General features: G+C 35.3%; 4 protein-coding genes across 9 annotated transcripts; 1 reads left to right on the top strand and 3 right to left on the bottom strand.

The window, feature by feature from the left end:
- Positions 1-44: 44 nt before the first annotated feature.
- Positions 45-3,860, bottom strand: LOC18031968 (DEAD-box ATP-dependent RNA helicase 58, chloroplastic). Of its 5 annotated transcripts, XM_006419790.2 has the most exons (10): positions 3,265-3,860; positions 3,047-3,140; positions 2,734-2,847; positions 2,478-2,600; positions 1,890-1,994; positions 1,542-1,700; positions 1,372-1,440; positions 1,082-1,171; positions 668-808; positions 45-523 (listed from the first exon to the last, which is right to left on the bottom strand). In XM_006419790.2, the coding sequence occupies exons 1-10, from the start codon at positions 3,513-3,515 to the stop codon at positions 248-250; spliced, it is 1,422 nt and encodes a 473-aa protein (XP_006419853.1). In that variant the 5' UTR covers positions 3,516-3,860; the 3' UTR covers positions 45-247. The 5 variants fall into 5 exon arrangements, with proteins under 5 accessions (XP_006419853.1, XP_024040134.1, XP_024040218.1 ...); XM_024184366.1 differs by lacking the exon at positions 1,372-1,440; XM_024184450.1 differs by lacking the exon at positions 3,265-3,860 and having other exon boundaries at positions 2,734-2,843; positions 3,047-3,115.
- Positions 3,861-5,831: 1,971 nt separating this feature from the next.
- LOC18031979 (E3 ubiquitin-protein ligase RHF1A) lies at positions 5,832-8,998 on the top strand. Its single transcript, XM_006419789.2, has 8 exons — positions 5,832-6,217; positions 6,592-6,638; positions 6,734-6,796; positions 6,918-7,020; positions 7,137-7,435; positions 7,853-7,960; positions 8,049-8,394; positions 8,656-8,998. The coding sequence occupies exons 1-8, from the start codon at positions 6,092-6,094 to the stop codon at positions 8,665-8,667; spliced, it is 1,104 nt and encodes a 367-aa protein (XP_006419852.1). The 5' UTR covers positions 5,832-6,091; the 3' UTR covers positions 8,668-8,998.
- Positions 8,999-11,594: 2,596 nt separating this feature from the next.
- On the bottom strand, positions 11,595-13,949 carry LOC18031989 (peroxiredoxin-2F, mitochondrial). The gene is made up of 5 exons (XM_024182765.1): positions 13,663-13,949; positions 13,504-13,533; positions 12,620-12,778; positions 11,998-12,092; positions 11,595-11,839 (listed from the first exon to the last, which is right to left on the bottom strand). The coding sequence occupies exons 1-5, from the start codon at positions 13,882-13,884 to the stop codon at positions 11,734-11,736; spliced, it is 612 nt and encodes a 203-aa protein (XP_024038533.1). The 5' UTR covers positions 13,885-13,949; the 3' UTR covers positions 11,595-11,733.
- A 1,389-nt stretch (positions 13,950-15,338) lies between these two features.
- On the bottom strand, positions 15,339-18,461 carry LOC18031990 (3-dehydrosphinganine reductase TSC10A). 2 transcript variants are annotated; one of them, XM_006419786.2, is made up of 4 exons: positions 17,677-18,460; positions 17,073-17,220; positions 16,581-16,871; positions 15,339-15,709 (listed from the first exon to the last, which is right to left on the bottom strand). In XM_006419786.2, exons 1-4 carry the CDS (start codon positions 18,205-18,207, stop codon positions 15,696-15,698), a joined length of 984 nt encoding a protein of 327 aa, XP_006419849.1. In that variant the 5' UTR covers positions 18,208-18,460; the 3' UTR covers positions 15,339-15,695. The 2 variants fall into 2 exon arrangements, with proteins under 2 accessions (XP_006419849.1, XP_024040961.1); XM_024185193.1 differs by lacking the exon at positions 15,339-15,709 and having other exon boundaries at positions 16,573-16,871; positions 17,677-18,461.
- Between the last annotated feature and the right edge of the window lie 2,668 nt (positions 18,462-21,129).

Below are 21,129 nucleotides of genomic sequence, written 5' to 3'. Positions count from 1 at the left end.
ATTTTTTAGCAAAAACCAAGGTCTAAATAAGAAGATTACCGGCTTGCTTGATTATTACGTTTTACGTATCTATTGGTTTTTTCTTTCAAATACGTTTTACGTATATATTAGTCCTTCCTTTCAAATTCTCTGTTTCTAAAGATTTGCTATCAAATTTCACTTTCTTGTCTTTTCATATGGATGAGCACAGCAACTTGATGGAATGCAAAAAGCAAGAAACAATAAGCAGATTTCCTCTGATTCTATTTTAACATTGAGTCTGTAAAGTAAGCTCTTCAGATTTAAACTTCAGTTCATTTTCATATCTTTGCAAAACAAACAGCTCCTCTGATGTTATGATACTGGTAACAGTCCATTTCTCGTCTGAAAATGGTTTCCTACCTGTTCTCCCAGCTCGATGAAGATAATCTATAGCAGATCTTGGCAGATCAAAGTTGTATATGTGAGTTGTTTCCGGCAGGTCAATCCCTCTAGCTGCTATATCTGTAGACACAAGCAGATAGCCTCCTCCTTGTCTCACTTCCTGTATTAAGAAATGGAAACAACAACACATGTAAACCCAGCCATTAAGGAAAAATGCACTTGCCTTTACCCAGTTAAAGAACTGAAGCACTAAAGAAGATATTATCCATCCAAAAGAAAAAAGAAAAGAAAAAGCAGAACTTACTAATAGTGAAGCTGCTCGTGAGTTGAAATTCATCTCTTCTTCCAGAAGAAGGACGTCTGAAGAACCTTTGTATGAATTGCTCAGGAAATCGACCAAAAGAGTTGTTGAAGGAGCATTTCCAGCCTTCTTTGACTTCTCAGACTGCAACACAACGCCAATCAAATAATTATCCAAATGATGGCCACTAGCTCTCTTTAGTTGAGTCAATATATAAAAAAAGTACTTAAACGGCATCAAGAAGATAATAGATTTTCAGCATGCCAGATGGAATTTTATTTAAAACCAAGCAATATCATATTGATGATCAATTGATAAAATACCATTGAATAGTGCAAGATGAAACAGATTTTACATGTGTTTTATGATAAAATTCAAAGAGTTAGTTGAACAATTCAAGAAAAGGACACACTGTACCTGCTCACCGACAAAAATAATGCCAGACTCAGGTGCATCAGACTGTATTAAGGATAGCAATGTTTGATACTTCATTTTTTTCCCACATATCTGTTAAGTAAAATGGTATCAGCACCATCTGTGTCTGGTCCAATATATGAATAAGGAACAGACAAATATAGTAGGGTGATTTAGGAGAGAAGTAATTGGGGCAAAAAAAAAAAAAACTGCAGTCAAAAACTCTGAAAATGAGTTGCTAACAGCCAAAGAGAATATGTAGTAGAATAAATATCAAATATAAATTTGCTTACCACAAATCTATGATGCAGACATGAAGGCAATGGTTTTATTGCATTTACATGAACATGAACCACATCACTCTGTAATAAACATCCAAAATCCAAATGCATGTCATACAACCAGTGGCAACATTGTAATACTTATGACAAAGGTTTCATAAGAACTAGAACCAGTGAAAAACCTTGGTCCACTTCTGTTGTATGCAGTCGTGCAAGAACCGTCGGTGCTGAGGAATTGATGCACTGGCGAAAACAGTCTGACGGTTATTGCACGATGAATATGATGCCAACAGCTTTTTAAGAGAACTGACTTGTTTTGATGAATTGAATAAGAAATCAACCTAACAAAATAAAAAATCCAAGCACAACATTACAAAGAGACACTTCATATTTAAGAAATTCTATAACTACAGGAAACATGCTTAATCAAAATTTTGAACCGCCTGTTATTGACTTGATAACCAACAAATAACCATTCAAAACAAACAATAATCCATATTTATATGCTTCTAAAAAAAAAAGCCACTTACCTCATCGATAACCAGAACTTGCACAGACTCCAGTTTGAATATATGCTTCTCAATTAATTGGCACAGACTTCCCATCGTTGCTACTACTATTGTTGGGGGCTCTGCCTGAAAATTTTGACCACAGAATTAAATGCCCCATATCATAAAGACACGGAGTTTTTTAATGTTTCATGATGCCATCCCTAAAGACAAAAGCAAACATGGACAACTGAGAAATTCCTCATCATTAATGAGTCATAGGCAAGGTTATTGCAAGGTTATGAAGAATATTAAGAACCACAATTGCAAGTTGTTTTATAATAAGTAATAACTGAAAATATTTCTTCAGAGCTATCTTAGCTTTTCTAACACTGAAAAACAAACAAAATTTTCACCAATTTAGACTACGTATTGCAGCATTATTCAATGCTTTTCAGCACAAAAAGCATTTTAAGTCAAGAAGCCAAATTAGAAATATTGGACTGTAAAATATATTTGTCCTCTACCGATTGGAACAACTGCTGTGACTAAATTATCACAGTTTGAGAGATTAGAGAGTTTTAAGGCTCAAATGACAATTGCTTAATATGAAGTCAGAGAATACAGCACCTTAAGCCAACTCTTGTGTCTTCTCAACATTCCTCCATCTAAAAGAGCCATCACAGTACATGGCTTGTGCTCCAAATCAGTATCCGACGGCTTTGCAGCCAAAACCCGAGCAACTTTTGTAACCTTATCCGAAAGAAATAACAATATTACCATGAATCATAAAACAAATTAACCACTTGTTTTATCCATATTTTCAAAAACGCCCTTTACTGCCAAAAATAATTTCAAATTCAAGGTCACAAAATGATAATCTTACTTGCATGCCAAGTTCGCGAGTTGGCACCACAATTACTGCTTGCACAGCAGACCTTTGAGCATTTACTAGCGAAAATATCAACAGCAGGTATGTCAGCGTCTTCCCAGAGCCTGTCTAGAAGATGAAAAGGGGGAGAAAAATACATTAGTGTCGTCAGCAACTTTATTCATTTCTTTAATGAGTAATCTTTAGCTTTGAGCTGTCGTGCTTTAATTCACAGTTGTAAGTAGAATAACTAGCCGTAAATATAAATTTACTCACCAACGATACTTTCAGAATTAATAAATCATGTAAAAGTAAGTTAGTTATTAACCTGAGCATGAAGTATGCAATCCCGGCTCGAGAACAGAACAGGCAGCGCTTCGCGCTGTATATCCGTTGGTAAAACATATCCAGTCTCATCCATTCTGCGAGCGTTTCAATTTTTTTTAAATTAAAAAAAATACTAGCTAACTAGCTTGACTGCTAAGTTTAGGAAAACGAAATAATATATTGATTATTTAAAACGAGTGGCTCGTTTCGGAGACTCACCTGCGAAGCACGTGCTCGGGCACATGACCTTGGCATAATTCACGCAGAGTCAAGGAGTTGTTTCCGGTTCCGGCAGCGAGTTCTTCAGTGGAGACTGCCGAAGAGCTGAGAACGGCTCGCAAAGGTTTCCAAGAAATTGATACAGGTAAGAAAGCTCGGTTTGTAAGTTCGATTGAATTTGGAGAAGATAATTTGTGATTAACTCTCGTAACAAGAATCGTATGAGTAGCTGAAATGGCAATGGCAGCCATTTTCTCTGTTCTTTCTTGTTTTTCTTCTCACTACAAACTTGTTGAAGTTTGGATTGTAAACGGGGAAGTTGCGGTCTGCATTCGCAATGCGTTTGGGCCTTGGGCTCAATTTCATACACAAGCCCAAACATTAAGTTGACTGGTCAAGGCCCGGCCCATCATTTTACTCCGGCCTCCTCGAAACCTGTACAAGAGAAAGAGCGGAAGCCATTTCTGCGGATTCCGGAATTTGAAATTTTGGATCGTGCGAATGGGATGAAAGACTATTAGAGGACGGAGACAGGATCGTCAGCTAGTGTGAGTTGACAACGCGTGCAGGCTCCTCATCGTCATCGAGACAGGATCCAAAGACTTTTTTTTTGTTTTTACTTTGATTAATTTTTCAATCTCGCATCTTTTTTTAAATTTTCATCGTCAGCGTCGCCGGTCTGCTGGTTCCTTATACATGGTGGCACCCAATTTGGACGGTCAAGTTTAAAAGAATAAACAACACGAATTGATTTTAAAAAATAACCGTGTTTGACTTCCAATATAAGATTTTGTGGGGGAAAAAAAAGAGGGTTCAGTTTCCTTCGACTAGTCGGCATAGTATCGTATTAATTAAAAAAAATTAATGTTATAATGTTATATGTATTGAAAATAATACAAAATATACCAATAAAATATTCTTGTAATAATAGTGTATTTTTTTGTGTTATCTTTTTGTACTTATATAACACTGTTGTAATTACAAAATGAATTTTATGTGGTCGATTACTTTATTCTTCGTTGTAATTTAATTTTTCAATGTATTACAAGAATATCATTGTCGATTTGTCGTGTTGTGCTGATCGAAGTTAGTTTTAACAAATTGTGATTGCGTTAGAAGAATTTAATATGGATAAAATATCTTATTATAAGAATTTAATTTCGTGAACAATTTTGTTCAAAATTTAAGGGTAAATTTCTTTTTTAAATACATAGCAACGAAGTTAGTGTTTGTTCATAAAAAGCATTTATATGAATCCAATTATTCATTTCTTTTTTTTTTAGAAATTTGTGATGCGGTACGACAGTTGCATCCAGCCGTTGGATGTTTGTGAACCCCACTAATTCAAGTGCATCCAACGGTTGGATGCAACTGTAGTACGGTACCACAATAATTTAATTTTTTTTTTTTTTACAATCACTTATTCATAAGTTTGACTATCTGTCAATGACGCTTGTTCTAATGTTAGATGCGACTAGGGTATCCCATGTGAGGTACCATACGTAGTTCGGCCTCGCTAATGCTTCCTAAAAATTACATCCGAATTTGTTATAACTTTATAATAGTTAGTTCTCATACCTCTGTTTTTTTTTTTTTTTCAAAAAGAAATTATTATTATTAAACAACTCGTTACGTAAAATCTATATTTTAAACGGTCCTTGGTGGGCCACAAATTAACTGTCATCTTTCTCTAATTTCTGCTTTCTTTTTTGGCCGAAAGTTCATGCCTTCTCATTTTCTCAAACTTTATGCATTTGTTGATGACTTTCGACGTAACCGAAAAATGAAATGATTTTGTATTTTGAATCAAGTTAAAGCATGATGAGTCTTCAAAACCAAGAGTGCGTTCTCGGTTTCATGTGGGATGCAAGGAAGATAATTGATTAATTAATTATTGGATTCTAGAATTCGAGTTCGTTAATGACTTTAAAGTAAATTGTTGGTCTGACCTAGCGTGAAAAGTTATAAGACACTTTTATTATTGCTTTTAATAAAATTTCCCACAACAAAGAAATATATAATGCCACCAATGTCATAACCTAATAATAATAATAATAATAATAATAAGATTATAATTAACAAATTTCATGATATGTATAATTATTGTAAGTAATACTAATGATTATAATCTTAACAGTTACTCTCAATTATTATATGTTATTTATCTATTAAATAATAAATTTCATAATTAATAATTTTATTATTCTATTATTTAATAATTAAAAATTATAACAGTTAGTATTCAGGTTGAGACTTAACTATTAAGATCACTAACATTATTATTTTTTTAAAATATAGATGATGGCATTTATAAAATATTTAGCGCAATAATTAACCTGCTAACTTGATTAGAAAACAAAGGTAACAAAATCTGTTAATTACGGAAAGAATTTAAATAAGAGGAAATTAAAATAAAAAAATAAAAAATATGTCAAATAATCAGGAAAGATTGCAAGCCACATAATTTGTGAAAATAAATAAAAAAATGAAAGAAAAAGAAAAAGAAAATAAAAGAAGAAATTGAAAAGGAAAGCAAAGGGGGAGAGTGAGGAGTGGGGTTGGGGGAGGAAGATTGATTCCATTCAAAACAAAAGCGTCTGATTCGGATAATTTTCCTGCGCTCTTTTCATATTCTTCCTTTTACTTTTCTCTCCATAATTCTTTTCTTCTCTTTGACCACCCGCTCTCTCTCTCTCTACACTTTTCTAGGGTTCCTTTCCTTGCTCACATTTCTCTCCAATTCCTCTCCATTCATTCATTCCTTCATAGACTCACTCGTCGTCTTCACTCAGAGTCTCTTCCCGTTCTCTCACCCTCTCAATTTCAAATGGCCAATTTCACAGCTTCATCCTCCGCGGGATCATCGTCGTCTTCCGCAGCTGCCCTCGATGATTCCTTCGAAGACGCCTGCAGTATCTGCCTCGAGCCTTTCTCCACTGACGACCCCGCCACTGTATGAAAAAAATCTCTTGCTTTTCTTTCTTTTCGATGTTTGCTCTCTCACCACCGCTTTTCTTAAAATATGCAGTTAAAACGTCGCCGTACTTAACTGTTGGATTAGCATTTCTGTCTGAAAAACTATTTATTTGGTCTCCATTCGCTGATTCTTTGAAATCATTTTTTTTATTTTGCCCGCTCGAACACACCATGGGATTGATATGAATTGTTATGGTCTCTGTCGTTTGATTTGCGTTTTTCTGTTTCTGGAATTATTTGGTTCATTCAATCATGAGACTGTTACTTGAGGATTTGAAGTAATTGGTTAATCCAAATAGAACTCTAGGTTTGAAGAAGCAATAACCTTTAATGCAATTCTGCTTGTTTCAGGTTACCAGCTGCAAGCATGAATATCATCTTCAGTGTATTCTTGAATGGTAAGCTCTTGTAATTATGTTTTGGTTGTATTCCACTGTGATACTCTATAACCTGATAAATTGAATAACTCTAGTTGAATCCGTCTCTCATTTAGGTCACAGAGAAGCAAAGAGTGTCCAATATGTTGGCAGCAATTTGTCCTGAAAGAACCAGCCTGGTACATGACGTTCTTTTTAATAGCTTTACTTCACCGCATTCAGATGTCTTTATTTGTCCAGCGTCGAATGATGAAGGAACATAGTCTCCGTTTGATTTTAGTTTGTCTTTCTATACTGTAGCCAAGAGCTTCTAGCTGCCATCGAGAGTGAAAGGCTTTCCAAGTCAAGGCCTATAGCTTCTGCTGCTCCTGTTACTTTCCCTGAAGATTTTGATAATGGGCCGGTGATTATTTAGTTTGGTTTCAAATTAAGTTGTCGACTTTTTATTTTGAAAAAAAATTTGTTTGGCAAGATAGAGTTTATTATTATACCTCTAAGATGCGAGATGGGATATTTCAGGATGGTACTTACTTTGATTACGATGATATGGAAGCACGTATTATGCAGCATCTAGCTGCTGCTCGCTATTTTCGCAGAAGAGAGATGCAGAGATACCCTGCACTTGATGCTTCCCAAGTGGTTGATTCTAGTTCTGCTGCAACTGCTTCTTTAATGCTGCCAACAAATGCGAATTCACCTAATTTTTGTCATGGGTCATCTGACACTGATATCCCAACTTCTGTCATAAGATCAACTGACAATGCTCAACCTCCCTCATCTGATCCTGGTACTAACAGAGATGGCCCTTTTAAATCCAGGTATTTGTTCAGAACTCAAAAGTCCAATTATTTTCCATATTTCAGTTGTTTTCAACTAGCATTTGGCTGGCAAAGCCAAAGAGGTTCTTGAAAAGGATAAAGAAAACTAGAATTGGCTTGGAATGCTAAATTATTCCTGTAAAAGATTTTTCAGTGGTGCAGTGAAATAATAGTCAGCTTGGGCGGAAGTAAGAATGATTTCTACCCACTTATATAAGCTGATCTGCATTCTTTTTTCCCCATTTGTTGTTATTTGTATTTTTGAAACACTTCTTGTTGTCTTCTTCTTTTTACAAGTGGATCCTTAGAAAGCTTTTGCTTCCATTGCACACGTTTTTGTAATCATACATTCATTTCATAGATTTCCATTGTTTATATATATGTTTCATATGATTCAATGGATCATTTTTTTTTCAGAGTTTTCTTCAGACAGTCACCACCTGATAGTCCAAGGAGGCCAAACCCTTCTGAGGTATTCTCCTTCTCAGAGTCTGTAAAATCGAAATGGTCTGCTGCTTCAGCCAGGTAGATTTTCTGCAACTTGGTTCCCTTTGGGATTGGTATTTTTTATGTTTCAACTTGTCCATCTGAATTGTGTTTGTTTCTTTAACAGATACAAGGAATCAATCTCAAAAGGTACACGCAGTTTAAAGGAGAGGCTGCTTTCTCGGAACACCTCAGTTAAGGAATTAAGCAAAGAAGTTCAGCGAGAGATGAGTGCAGGAATTGCTGGTGTTGCAAAAATGATAGAACGCCTAGATCTTGCCTCAAAGCGAAGTGGAACCCCTGCCCCTTCTTCTGCTAATGCAGGGGGGCCATCCAGTGCTTTATTTAAAGGAAAGGGTGTACAAGAGAGTGCCATGAACAGGAGAAGTGCAGAAGTTGCTCCTGATTTAATGTCAGCTGCACCCTCAAATGTCACTGGTACCAATTCAGCTCAATTGGAAGTAGCACATCAGGTTATAGAACTTCTCCTCTGCTGCTCTGTTGCTCTTTTTTTTTTTTTACTTTTTGACATCTCTTTATTACTTCCAAATGCTGTATGGCCATTTGACTGCATAGAACACCCCATTTTGAAATAGCTTTGAGATCCAAGCTTGCCCATACTTGGAGAAAGTGTAGAGAAAAGAAAGTTTACCTTTATATCAATTTATTTAATTTTAATAAAAAAGATGTGACTCATGGCTGGTTATGATAAGACGTTCTTTTTCTGTTGGCAGAGAGGACTCTGATGCTGAAGAATGGGGGACTCGTTGCTAACCTTTAATATGTTAATAGCAATGCAAGTGACGGCAGTGAAGAAACCAACATGGTCATTGGTCGGCGTCCTGCATTGCCACCGTATACGGACTAAAAACTTTAGTCAGTCAGTAAAAGCTATTTCAGCACTAGCCTGTAGAGTTACTTTATTATCACTTTTATTTTGAGGAAATCAAGGTAGAAATCCTAGAGAATTGGGCATTTCCTCCACTGGCTTTTATTGATTGCACACTCTATTTTGTTAACAAACTATCTTCTGCTCTGCCTTAGACTGATATAATCTATTTTCAACATTTAGCTTTACCGTAATCGTCTTATAAACTGATCTAGCATTACATTATCAGGTAAGCTTTATCCCCATAGCTTATCACCAACTATATATTTATATTGGTGAGGAAGAGCAGATACAAAAACAACATTATATATACACGAAATCGTCGTCTCTGGACACTTTTGGACCTGTGGTTGTGACCTGATTTTATTCAGTACACTCTTTCTGTCCTTCACCTGCTCTTATAGTATTACACAATGCGCCGGGTACAGAGTACACCCTTCCAGTGGAAAAAATAACGCGCGGTTTATATATATATATATATATATAGTACTGTTATTTATCCCGAATTTACACTCCAAATATAAAACGCTAGGTTTGGTTTCATTTGCTTTTGAGAAGCACGTGTTTCAGTTTACTTTTTCCTTTTAATTACCAGCACTTGTGTTTCAGCAAGGAATACTGCAACGCAAATGTGTTTGCTTCCCAATTCATCACTTCATTACACTGGCTGAATCTTGTAATCAATCGCGTGTTGACTTGTTAACGAATTTACAATAAGATTAAAGAAAAAAATAAAAAAAGTGAACAACTGCAGTTTATTATTCTTCTCCTTAATCATGTATGTAACTCATACATACAAATACAATGAAATCAATCCATCAAAATTGTTCCATGCACAGGAACACAGAGTAAACAAAAACAATTGGCGACTGTCGTGTAACAGAGAAAAGTAAAGGAGATTTGTGTGGTTCGTCAAAAAAGCAAGAAAATGGATATGAGGAACTAATTTGTTATCTAACAAAGTAAAAGAAACAGAGAGAAATAAACGTGTGTGTGTAACAGAGAAAAGTAAAAAAAGAGAGAGTGTTAAACTGAAACACGTGCTTCTCAAAAGCAAATGAAACCAAACGCAACGTTTTACATTCGGGGCACAAATTCGGGGTAAATAGCTTTTTCCATATATATATAGGATCACGATCAACCCACAGGATCAGGCATGACTACCAAGCCACCTGCTTGGTACATAACTTGTGAGCAACTTCAACGATACAATACAATATAGGATGCGTTTGGAATTAAAATTGGATAATTGTAATTTTTAAATTATAGTATTAAAGTGTTTAGTAAATATTAGTTGTTGTAGTTTGGAATGTATGTTAATATGATTTTTCAGTTGTATGATGGGAAATCTATTATATCTTTAATAATTTTATTTAAATTATTATTTAAATTTTATATTTACTATATATTATTAACTTTTATTTTATAATTATATATTTTTTTTACAGTAACTGTAACTTAAAAATTACAGTCCTTCAATTCAAAATCGGATCATAGGCATTGTACCGTAAATATACAATGATAGATCGGTAACATGCTCGCCAGGCCGAGCTAGCGAGCTGCCCTATTCATTGGCGCTTCGCTCCCTAGTGTCTTGATCATGTCCTCCAGCGTGGATGCTACCTGCAACAGGGTCCACACAGGCCCCAGTCAATGGCTACATACCACAATATCTAATACCGTTGGATTGCTCAGTATAATCGTTCACTAATTGATGTTAACTTCATGATAGAGCTTCCTTCTCTCATGTGCTTCAAAGCACGCCGGGACAGGAAGAACTGGGAGAAAATATTAGTTCTAAAGACCCTTTCCAACGGGGTCTCGGTGATACCATCATCCAGAAAGAATTAGTCATGTTCTGCTGAGCTCAGCTGCATTATTCACCAGAATATCAACCTTCAAACTTCCCGTACCCATTGACAACTTGATCAATTGCCCATTTGCAATTCTCATCAAATCCGACATGGCAGGTACAGCGATGGGTCTTTTGCATATCACTCGTCTTAGCAACTTGTTATCACTCGTCTTAGTAACTTGAAACATCAACAGCAGTAGTAAAATTATTTTAGTAACTTGTAACATTCTATTCCGATTCTAAAATAAAGTAAATACATCGTGACAATATAACTCCTTTTGATTTCAATTCTTACAGTTCGAATAAATATTTTATTCTATTCTTATTTCAGCTCATTCTCATTTAATGCATTCTCATTACCGATTAGTAAACATTCCATAAACTTATTGCAAGTCCTCATATATGTATATATATACAATTTTTAAATTCAAAAAATTTAAAAATAGATCAAATTCCAGCCGGCCACTTCATCAGAGGCTGATTACATGACAAAGCACAACAAAGCTGGCGATAGTGGGTTGGGTTCAAGAGAAGGCATTTATCGATTTGGTCAACAATAAGAAAGGTAGTATAACTGAAATTTTTTGGATAATCCCCGAGGTCCAAAACCAACGCAAGCATTTTTCGAAAGGGAGATTTCAACACATCCCCAGATTTTGTAATGTCATGCTCATGCTTTAGCCAAATTTGCTTTCGTGAATAGTACAACTGATCTATGGCTGCGTCCTATGCCAGTAGAAATAGTTCATGTATTCACAGCGTTGAATGAATAATAGTGCTAATTTCTTATTAAAAAAAGGGGGGAAAAAAGACAAGAGGCATCTATCTTTAAAAGCAAATGAAAAACAAGAGGCAATTCTCTCAAACTGCTTTTACCATAAACTTATTCACAATGTAGGAACAACCTTATTTTTAGAGGGTTAACAAAGTAAGAAAGATAACACTAAAACTAGATTGGAGCAACATTTCCAAGTTATTATTCGCGGACCTTCTCTGCTAAGAGTAATTGAAAAACATGCTCTACGCATACAAAAGCTTGAATCGATGGCAAACGATACTGAAACATATTTAGATCTGTCCCAAAATGACATCAGCACCAGAAACCTTCATGTTCGATGGTGCTTCCTCTACATTAAGAGCCTTAATCTTCCCATCCTCTACATATGCTGACCACCTGTACAAAAGAAAAGTGAAAAAAAAAAGGCATTATCTTAGTAAGTGAAATTATGAAGTTAAATCTAAACAGACTATTCATGTCTTGATTGGATAATATTTAGCAAATAAGGTAATAGACTTGTTAAACTTTAGTATATTAAATAATTCAAAGAATACCTTTCAGAGCGAGGACCAAGCAAAGCAGCAGAAAGATCTTTTCCCAAGTCCAAGCTCTTGTGGAAGCTTCCATCAAAGTCACCATAAAATTCAATCTGTTAAAAGCATGAACAAAAAACACATGATATTACTAATGGCATATCAACCACAAGTCATTCAAAATAAAGAAAAATAAATAACAACGCAAGTGCTGTATCAGCCTAATAGGATTTTAAACTATAGCATTTATAACCTGCATAACTCAATGATTCAGAAGACTAATCAAACACTCTGTACTGAGGGAGTGGAAACGATAACAAAATCTACAACCAAAACCTGGTATTTTGTCTCCTTCGACTTTAGATGTTCTAGGTACTAAATATAGGGTAGACTTGGTCTAGAACTTATTTTTATTGCCTTGGACAAGGAGGATATGCTGAAGACAATTATAAGAGCCATATCAACCACACCCCTCATTAAGGAAGAAAGCAATTGAGAGGAAACATATCTGACTAACCAGTTATAATACTCAACTAAACGACAAAAATTAAACCAATAATATTATAACAATTGTGAAATAAAATCGCTAAGGCACCAAAATTCTCTTGAAGCTAAGAGAATAAAAGCAAAGCAAATAACTTACAACATCTTTGGCTTGAAGTTTCTCTGCCCAGCCATTCATAACGTATGGATCATTAACGGCCACACAAATTACAGAATCAATCCCTTTAGCCTTGAACTTGTCAATGTTATTCTTGTAACTAGGGACATGCTGATTTGAACAAACTCCCGTATATGCACCCTAGAAGATGGTAAGATGCCAAGCAAAACATAAATCAAGAATAAAAGATATTTGTCTACGTACAGATCAGTATCTTTTGGGTAACTTTATCTCTTCCAAAGTCTAAAAGTAAGTTCTACAACATCTATAAAACGAATTTTACCATCATGTTTGAAGAAAATGTTGTGTTAAGTCCTTAGTGGAGCATCAGCATTTTTATTCTATGAACACAAAAACAATCATGTCGGTGCAAATAACAGAATTATATATTGTCCTGTGAAAAATTATCAAACAACCTTGTCCTGTTTGTATTTACTATAACAAGAAAAATCAATAAATCAATAGATAAATAAAGATAAAATGCTTTGTGCAGAAGCTCTCAAATTCCACTTTATTCATTTAGCTCAAGCACTAAACCCCAAGCAGGAAACATATTGAAATCACATTGACAAGTTTCAACATTCCATTTCAACCAGGGAAAATTGGTCCTTTACTAATTATAACAAGTCAGCTAATTATGCCACTAAGAGAACAAACTCTTGCTATGTTAAGCTTCCGCTTTTAAGCAAAACTCCTTTTAGCAAATGGGCCACACTTATCACACTAACCGTTCCATAAACTCAAGCATCAACACAGACTTCACAAAATCATACACACACTTATTAATTGTACCAACAAGATCCACCGAAATTGCTCATCAAACAAAAAATTTATGTAAAAGTATAATTTGTTATGGAGTAACTTACAGGGAGCCCGAAAATGACTACTTTCTTTCCCTGAAAATGTGAAAAATAAAACATAAGTTCAGTCAAGTAAACAACATCATAAAGAACTTTACTTTAAAAAGAAAATAAAATGAAATGAAATTAGAAACCCAATTAAAAAATGAAAAGTAAAGAAGGAACCTTGAAAATGTCTTTAATAGGAGTGGTGGCGAAATTGGAAGAGACACCTTCGTCCCAGGTCCGAGCTTTCTGGAGAGAAACATCCTGCGCGGCAGAGACCATGTCACTGCCCACTGCAACCGACGCATACGCTCTTGATGACGTGGGGATTCGAAGGCTATCGATCACTGACCTTATAGCATAAGGGCTGCTTCGCTTCAGTATAAGTGACGCCATGCTCATGATGATAGCGTGCTTTCTCGATTGTCGTGTTCTGCGGTTATGACTTACGGGGATGGTATTGAAGTATTAACCGGTCTTTCAAAATTGGGTTTATAGTCTATATACCGATGGGCCTCGAAGTGACCAAATGAGTCCACCAATTGTGGCCCCTTTGCCCCATTTTTTTTAATTTTTTTCTAGGAATATGAATATCATCTAGGGATGGCAATGGGGAGGGGAGGGAACCGATCTCTCCGTATTTATTCTTGATATTTTACGTATGTCTCTGTCCCTTTCCCGTCTCCGTCAGAATTACTTGAGAGAATCTTCATTCATTTTTCGAATAATAACAGGGGATCCCCGAGGGTCCCCGATCCCCGAATAACTAATATATTTTTTTTTTCAATTTTGAGTTAATCATATTAAAATAAAAAATTCAAATAAAAGTAAAGTTCGAAATACATCTTACATTAATATCTATTACAAAAGTCACATACATTAAATTAGTAAGTAACGCAATATGCAAGGAATACAAACTTATTTTACAAACTTCTTTTACAAACTATCATGAACAAATTAATAGTTTAATACAAAATTGTTACAAATAAAATCGAATTTAGATTCAAAATTAACTTTTTCAATGGTGGCGTGAGCACTTTATAAATGTGGACTATTCTCTTTACAACACAATAGTTAAATCGGAGCAAATCAAAAGCAAATATTAGATTAGATTAGATTAGATTAGATAAGATATTAAAATTGTGATTCGCTGTGGGCAATTATAACATCTATAAATAAATAAAAAATAGATTTAAGTTTAAAATATTTAAAGAATATTAAAATTAAAAAAAAATATTTGGCTAATAGAATCTACTTGATCTTTTTAATGTCTTAAATAAAAATTTAAGATTTTAATTAGTTAATTAGGCCTAAAAGTTTAATAATATAAATATTTTGATATTTTTATTTTTACCAATATTTATAATTTTATAATTTAAATTTTATTTTTTATTTATTAGTAATTTTAAAAAATTAAAATAAAATAAAAAATTAAAATGGGAAAATGGGTAGGGGATGGGGATTCCACCTCATCCTCGTCCCCTCCCCGAATAAGAAATTGGGTAAAAAAATTTCCCCGTCCCCTCCCCGAATAAAAAATTAGGTATGAAATTATCCCCATACCCTCCCCGAATGGGGAAAATCACCGAAGGTACCCGTCCCCGTGGGAATTTTTGCCATCCCTAATATCATCTCATGTATGTAACAGCTTATGCTGAATATTTTTACAAATTGTATTATTTATCTATATGTATTAATATTTTATTATTTAAAGAAAATTATTTTTTTCCAAATATTTAAAAATAAACTCAGGTCATTATTAGCACAATTTGCATCACAATAAAGATGAGATACCGAAAAACTTTTTTATGGCAGGTATAAGTAGATTTGTAATGTAACAACATCAAAAAGTAATATAAAGAATTACAAAATTGTTTTTTATTTGAATAACTGATTTCAATTCCAGCCCATAATTCTTCTTATTAACGGTCTAATGACTCTCAAAGCTGCAGAGTTGATATGTTCTATGCATTTCAATTACAACGCATTATCCACCTCGATGGTTGCCCATATTCCATCTGCCTAATATTAGAAAGTAGAAACCAGAGGTGGCATGGAATCTTGTTTCTTCAAGACTGATCCTGAAATCAGTTTGAAGTCCGAAACTCAAACTCTTAGAGATGTTCACCAATCGTAAGGACTCAGAGGTCTGCATGATTAACACCTGCTGCAATCCAGCAACAACATGTAGCCATATCAAACACCAAGGGCTTCTAATTCCCTGACCCTGAAATGAAAAATCATTCAAGACCATCGCATTTCAGCAACAACTCTCATTTCCAAAAATGAAAACAAAACAGCATCCTAAATAGAATAAAATCTATCAGTTGAAGAGATCATTCCTTTCTACACTTCAAAACCATATCAAAATGCAAACATTGCAAAGTATTCGCAGCACTTGAGTAAGACTATTGACAGTCATAGAGAGAGGGAAATAAAATTACCAAACATAGTTATTCTTCATTGGCAATAAGAAACATAATTGCATATAGTATTCTACCTCTGATACCTAGAAGATGAAATCATTCACTTTTTCCTGTAACAAATCTAATGTAGCTCATTTTTTTCCTTTACTAACTTTTTCGATATAATCGTGCATTCACTATCCAGCGGTTTTAATTGTAGATATAGATCCTAGCATGCAGCTTAGCAAACCCTCAACCACCATATCCTAGAGTGAAGTTCATCAAGAAGGGAAAAAAAAAAAAACTGGCAATTATGACTTAAGAAAAGATGATAGCAATTACAGACCAGTTTGAATTTGGGTAAGAAGTAGATTTTACTCATACTTTATGTCCTTGGCAGATATCAACAAGAAATATTTTTTTATCGAAATGAAAATCATCAATAATAGCAGAAAAATTCAAACACATCCCATGGTGAGCACAATGAATTGATACAAAAGAAGTCCAGTCTACTGTAATACTTAAACGACCAAGCAAAACCAAGGCTGTTTTGAATGCATTAATGATAAAACTGGAACAAATACAGATCTCTCAGTCATCTGCACTTCCTTTTCTTAATCACTTTAAAGGGTACACTCTAGTCGTAAAAGCGAGGATAGCAACAGTGAAATTATAATTGTGTAGATTACTTACTTTTCCCTTGTGCATGCCACTTTTCTATGCTTCCGTACCAATTCCACTGGAAGCATAGAGCAACAAAGCGAATCAAACCAGCGGCAACCACTTCAACAAATGCCATCAGGACTGATCTCTGCGGAGACAAACCAGCAGTTGCTATGGACAGCAGGAATCCCTCAGAATTGCAAGGTACAATGAAGCTACCAGATTTGATGCCATCTAGAGCTTTCTTGGCAACTTCATCAGCTTTCATTGCACCAGATGAGGCAGCTATAATGCTGGTGAGCCGTGGTCTTCTCTTGTTTTCTGCAATCAAATTGCAACCTCTAAGTTACAGCAAAAGCACAATGAAAATCTGCAAAATCAGAACTAGTTACGATTTGATGACATATTATTAGTTCCCAACCTTAAAGGCATTACGTGCTGTGGGATTACCTAGCAATTCAGCTGAGAGAAATACAGAAAAGACCACGAAACATAAAAGAAGTTTACAATTAGAAACAGTACCTTCCTCTAGACCGGGAGTTTCTGTGTCCGGAGGGAATATAAGAGAGACATGAATGTCATCTGCAATAACCTCTTGTTGTAATGCTTCTGCTAAACCCCGTAGGCCAAATTTACTAGCTGAATAACCTGTGTAACCATAAATACCCACCTATCCACAAGAGAGCACCAAGTAAGCAAAATTGCCCTGATAGCTCGCGCCAACTTGTCACATGGTACCCACCATGGCCTTTGGCAGACTGGCTCGCATAATTTGTTTTCATTTATTTCCTTCATATTGGTATTTTTGTTAGGCCAACACTTTCATGTCACTGTCACATCAATTTATACAGATATATGTTGCATATAGTGTTACTGTTATAGGGAGAAACTACCTAATTAAAAGAATAAGTACCTAACTACAACTACGCTTACAGCATTACAAATGTATTGTCATTATTACAAGTTATTGATTACTAATCACAAGTTTATCGCTACATGTACAAACTTAAGTTTTAGCATGGAATGCATAACAATGACATGAAAACTGGAGAAGCAGTAACAAAATTTTGTGACGGTCGTAACGTATAACTATCCTGGTATTAAAGAGAGACCACTTTTATCCTACCTGACCGGCCTGAGAGGACATTAAAGCGATGGAAGCGGGGCCACCATTCTGCCTCTTCTTTATCAACGGCAATGCAGCTTTGATCATATGGAAACTTCCAATGATATTGACATCAATCATGAGCCTCACCTCATCCAATGACTGCACCTCCAATTCTCCAGGCACGAATACGCCTTGATTGACCACCAACACGTCGACGGGCCCGGCCTCATCGAGCGCCGTCTTAACGGCGTCAAAATCCCTAACGTCCGCGGAATATGTGGCCACCTCGATTCCGGTGGCGAGCTGGATCGATTGTTTCGCTTCTTCTAGTTTTTCGCCGGACCGTGCCAGGATGGAGACCCGGGCCCCTTCTTTTGCGGCCTGATGCGCCAGGGCCAGGCCGATGCCGCTGGATCCCCCAGTGATGAACACGTGGCGGTCTTTGATTGGGATCCTGACGGGCTTGGGACGGACGATGAGGTACAGTAATAGGAGGAGAGTCAGTGGCAAGAGGAGGACGAGGAAACCAAGAAATGAAAGAGCCGCCATTGGATGGTGGCGATGGAGTGTAAAAGCACGGCGATGGTGCGTTTGATCTGTGAGAGTGCTGGAACTTTGACTCTTGCTGGCCTGCTGGGTGTAGCGCGGTCTTGTACATATGTTGATTCGCCCGTCTAGATCTTGCCACGTAATTGACGGTTACATACTTTCACGCAGAGTCCGATGAATTGAACCAATCTAATATACGACTTGTCGCTATTCGTAAGACATTGTTGACATGGACTTGTCGCTATTCGTCAAACATTGTTGACATAGAGTTTAAGGAATGGATCCTGAGTTACACGCGTATAACTTATAATTTCCTCGTATAAATAGTAAATGGATCCACATCATTCATTATTTATGTGAGAAAGTTATAAGTTACATGTATGTAACTTAACATTAGTCTTAAATAATTCAATATTAAAAAATACTTGTGATTTAAGCTGGACGGACTACGGAGGTAATAATTAACATGTGAATGACATATAATTTGTAAATTAGAAAGCAATACGACATGTAGCTTTAATTAAGCGATTTTCTTTTTCTCTTAAAATTGTTCATATATACGTGCGTGTGTGTATGTATCGGAGTTTGGATACATATATTTTATAGTATAGTCCAAAAATCTGCTAAGCGTTAGCTTAAAAACCTATTTCCACAAGTATAAGGGGAGACATTGGTATAAACATAATTTCTTTTTGAATAGACTCTCTCGTTCATTAATTAGATTTATTAGGCAAGCACTTTAGTTAAGAGATATACAAAGTGAAAGTTACGAATAAAAGATCATACACCAGACGTAGTTAAACCCTTTTTCCATAGACAATGACAGGGGAACTAGAAGAAATATTCCGTGTATCTGTAAGAGCTAAAAATAAATATAATTTTGGGATCAAATAACTCATCTACTTCTAATTATTGTTATTTTGATAATAATAAGAAGCTTTTTCAGACCCTCTCTATTTTATTCATGTTCCGTCTTCAGCAAACAATTAATTGCAAAAGATAAACAAAGCTATAAAAAGCCCTCCTGTCTGTCAATTACCTAATTAACTGGAAAATGGAAACAAGGTACAAGTCTTCTCCCTCCATCTTACGTACTTGACCTTCACCGACAACGACGAGTACTGATTTTTAGATTGCATCTTTATTTTAAAAGCGCATGCATGCGCACGCATTCGCACACACATATAATTATTCGTAAGTGCGGACACATTCATTTTTATTAATACAGACACGTTGTTAAGTTATACAATTTAATAATACTAAAAACTGATTCTATTAAGTTATATAGTTTAAAAGTACGTCTGTATAGAAAATAATAAGGGCGCTCAAACTAGACAAATACTATATATATATAGAGAGAGAATCCTTTTCTAATATGGATGCACTTTTTTTTTTTTTTTTCATGTAAACACGCTCTTAAATAATTTAAGAGAATTAGTTTTTAACTCTCTTAAACCGATATAAACCACCTCTCTTGAGTGTCTAAAGGGTCAAAAGTTATCTTAAGACTTAAACGCTAAATCTAGCACACTCTTCCAATTCTTCAACTATACATACACTTATTGGTCCGCCCAACTTGTGCCGTAACCACTAATCAGTTAGCTGATAACTGATAAATTAATACACCACTTTAGTTCTAGCCTCCGTTTCTGTTGTTAAGAATATTTTTCAAAGCAGATTATTTATTCCACGTCTGAACATTTAGACTGCGTCATATTCGAGCTATCAACCATCTAAGCAGGGTTTTGACTTTTGATCTTAAATATCAATATATTTAAGGGGGAAATTTTTGCCTTGCTTGACTGGCTTTCCAAAGCCATTAGCTGATTATTGTAGACCAGTACAGCCAGTAGCTTCAAATTTCTTCTTCAAAACGGTGAGTGATAAAATTGATTAGCCTGGAGACATGGAAAAGTCCAGGTTGCTGGCCGGGTAAGGAACTAGAGCAAGAGCATGCAATTTTATTTTCTTCAGAAAATATTGAGTGCGATCTTCAAATTCTGCTGTTGCTGCATCACTAGATGTGCCCACTGGTCTCCTATTTTTTCTTTATTTTGTGAAGCTAGTGGGGTGTTTGAGATATGGAGAACAAATTGTGTGGGAACTCACTAGATATCCATCATTTTCATTTTAATAATTCACCGAATGTTTGATGTGCTAATCTATACAACTTATTCAGCACTAGATTTTATCTGCTTTAAACAATATTATCAATAATATATAACATCAAGGCAAATATTCCCCAGCCAACAACTTTGTATTCCTTTTTTTTTTCCCCCTTTATATCTTCTCTTTGGAGTGACATTAGGGACCCCTTTAATATTTAAACCATGAGAGTAATTTAGAGGAACCAAATTAGCCATCTAATTGATTAGGTTTAATTTGAGTTCTAAGTTCTTCACACATTAGGATCTCAAACAAAAGCGAAAGGCAGATGAAATTTGAAGGGTTGTCATTTTGGGAAAAGGAATATGATGGTGTATCAAAAATGGAAATTAAAAAAAAAAATGAGCCCTAAAAAAGATTATGGAAACCATGAATATTGATGGAAAATGACTTCAACAGGACCCCGCGTACATATGTTTGATTTGAGGGAAACCGCACTGGCCTAATGCAAAACTAAACTATAGGTGATGAATTAATGTAGACGCATCAAGGTCTAAATTAATTTAGTGATACTGCTGTTCGAAGAAATATTTATCATCAATGATTGTGGCACATTAAGTGCAAACCATTTTTATAAAAAGTACTTTCATGGCCACTACTTATACTATGAAAGCAAATGGGGGAATTGGATTCTTAGCTTTATTAAATTTTAAGTTTCTTTCCACACACACAGAGACCCCAAAAAAAAGAATAAAAAGGTGTTATCAACCAAAGCAATATGATTAAAGAAGATTGAAAGACTAGATGATTACTAAT

Source organism: Citrus clementina, unplaced genomic scaffold (genome assembly GCF_000493195.1).
Source record: "Citrus clementina cultivar Clemenules unplaced genomic scaffold, Citrus_clementina_v1.0 scaffold_9, whole genome shotgun sequence".
NCBI classification, from domain to species: Eukaryota; Viridiplantae; Streptophyta; class Magnoliopsida; order Sapindales; family Rutaceae; genus Citrus; species Citrus x clementina.
The sequence above is the reverse complement of the archived record's forward strand: the minus strand, read 5'-3'. Positions and strand labels throughout refer to the sequence as shown.

Bases quoted from the DNA above. Each gene is read 5' to 3' on its own strand.
- LOC18031968 (XM_006419790.2), bottom strand. From the start codon at position 3,515: ATGGCTGCCATTGCCATTTCAGCTACTCATACGATTCTTGTTACGAGA. The intron at 3,141-3,264 runs GTGAGTCTCCGA...AAACGCTCGCAG, and splicing joins CCCGAGCACGTGCTTCGCAG to AATGGATGAGACTGGATATG. The intron at 1,995-2,477 runs GTGCTGTATTCT...CAAAATTTTCAG, and splicing joins GACACAAGAGTTGGCTTAAG to GCAGAGCCCCCAACAATAGT.
- LOC18031979 (XM_006419789.2), top strand. From the start codon at position 6,092: ATGGCCAATTTCACAGCTTCATCCTCCGCGGGATCATCGTCGTCTTCC. The intron at 6,218-6,591 runs GTATGAAAAAAA...TGCTTGTTTCAG, and splicing joins CCACTGACGACCCCGCCACT to GTTACCAGCTGCAAGCATGA. The intron at 7,021-7,136 runs GTGATTATTTAG...GGGATATTTCAG, and splicing joins AAGATTTTGATAATGGGCCG to GATGGTACTTACTTTGATTA.
- LOC18031990 (XM_006419786.2), bottom strand. From the start codon at position 18,207: ATGGCGGCTCTTTCATTTCTTGGTTTCCTCGTCCTCCTCTTGCCACTG. The intron at 17,221-17,676 runs GTAGGATAAAAG...TCTTGTGGATAG, and splicing joins TGTCCTCTCAGGCCGGTCAG to GTGGGTATTTATGGTTACAC. The intron at 16,872-17,072 runs GTACTGTTTCTA...ATTTGATTGCAG, and splicing joins AACTCCCGGTCTAGAGGAAG to AAAACAAGAGAAGACCACGG.
- LOC18031989 (XM_024182765.1), bottom strand. From the start codon at position 13,884: ATGAGCATGGCGTCACTTATACTGAAGCGAAGCAGCCCTTATGCTATA. The intron at 12,779-13,503 runs GTAAGTTACTCC...ACCATCTTCTAG, and splicing joins TAGTCATTTTCGGGCTCCCT to GGTGCATATACGGGAGTTTG. The intron at 11,840-11,997 runs GTATTCTTTGAA...TCTTTTGTACAG, and splicing joins CTTGGTCCTCGCTCTGAAAG to GTGGTCAGCATATGTAGAGG.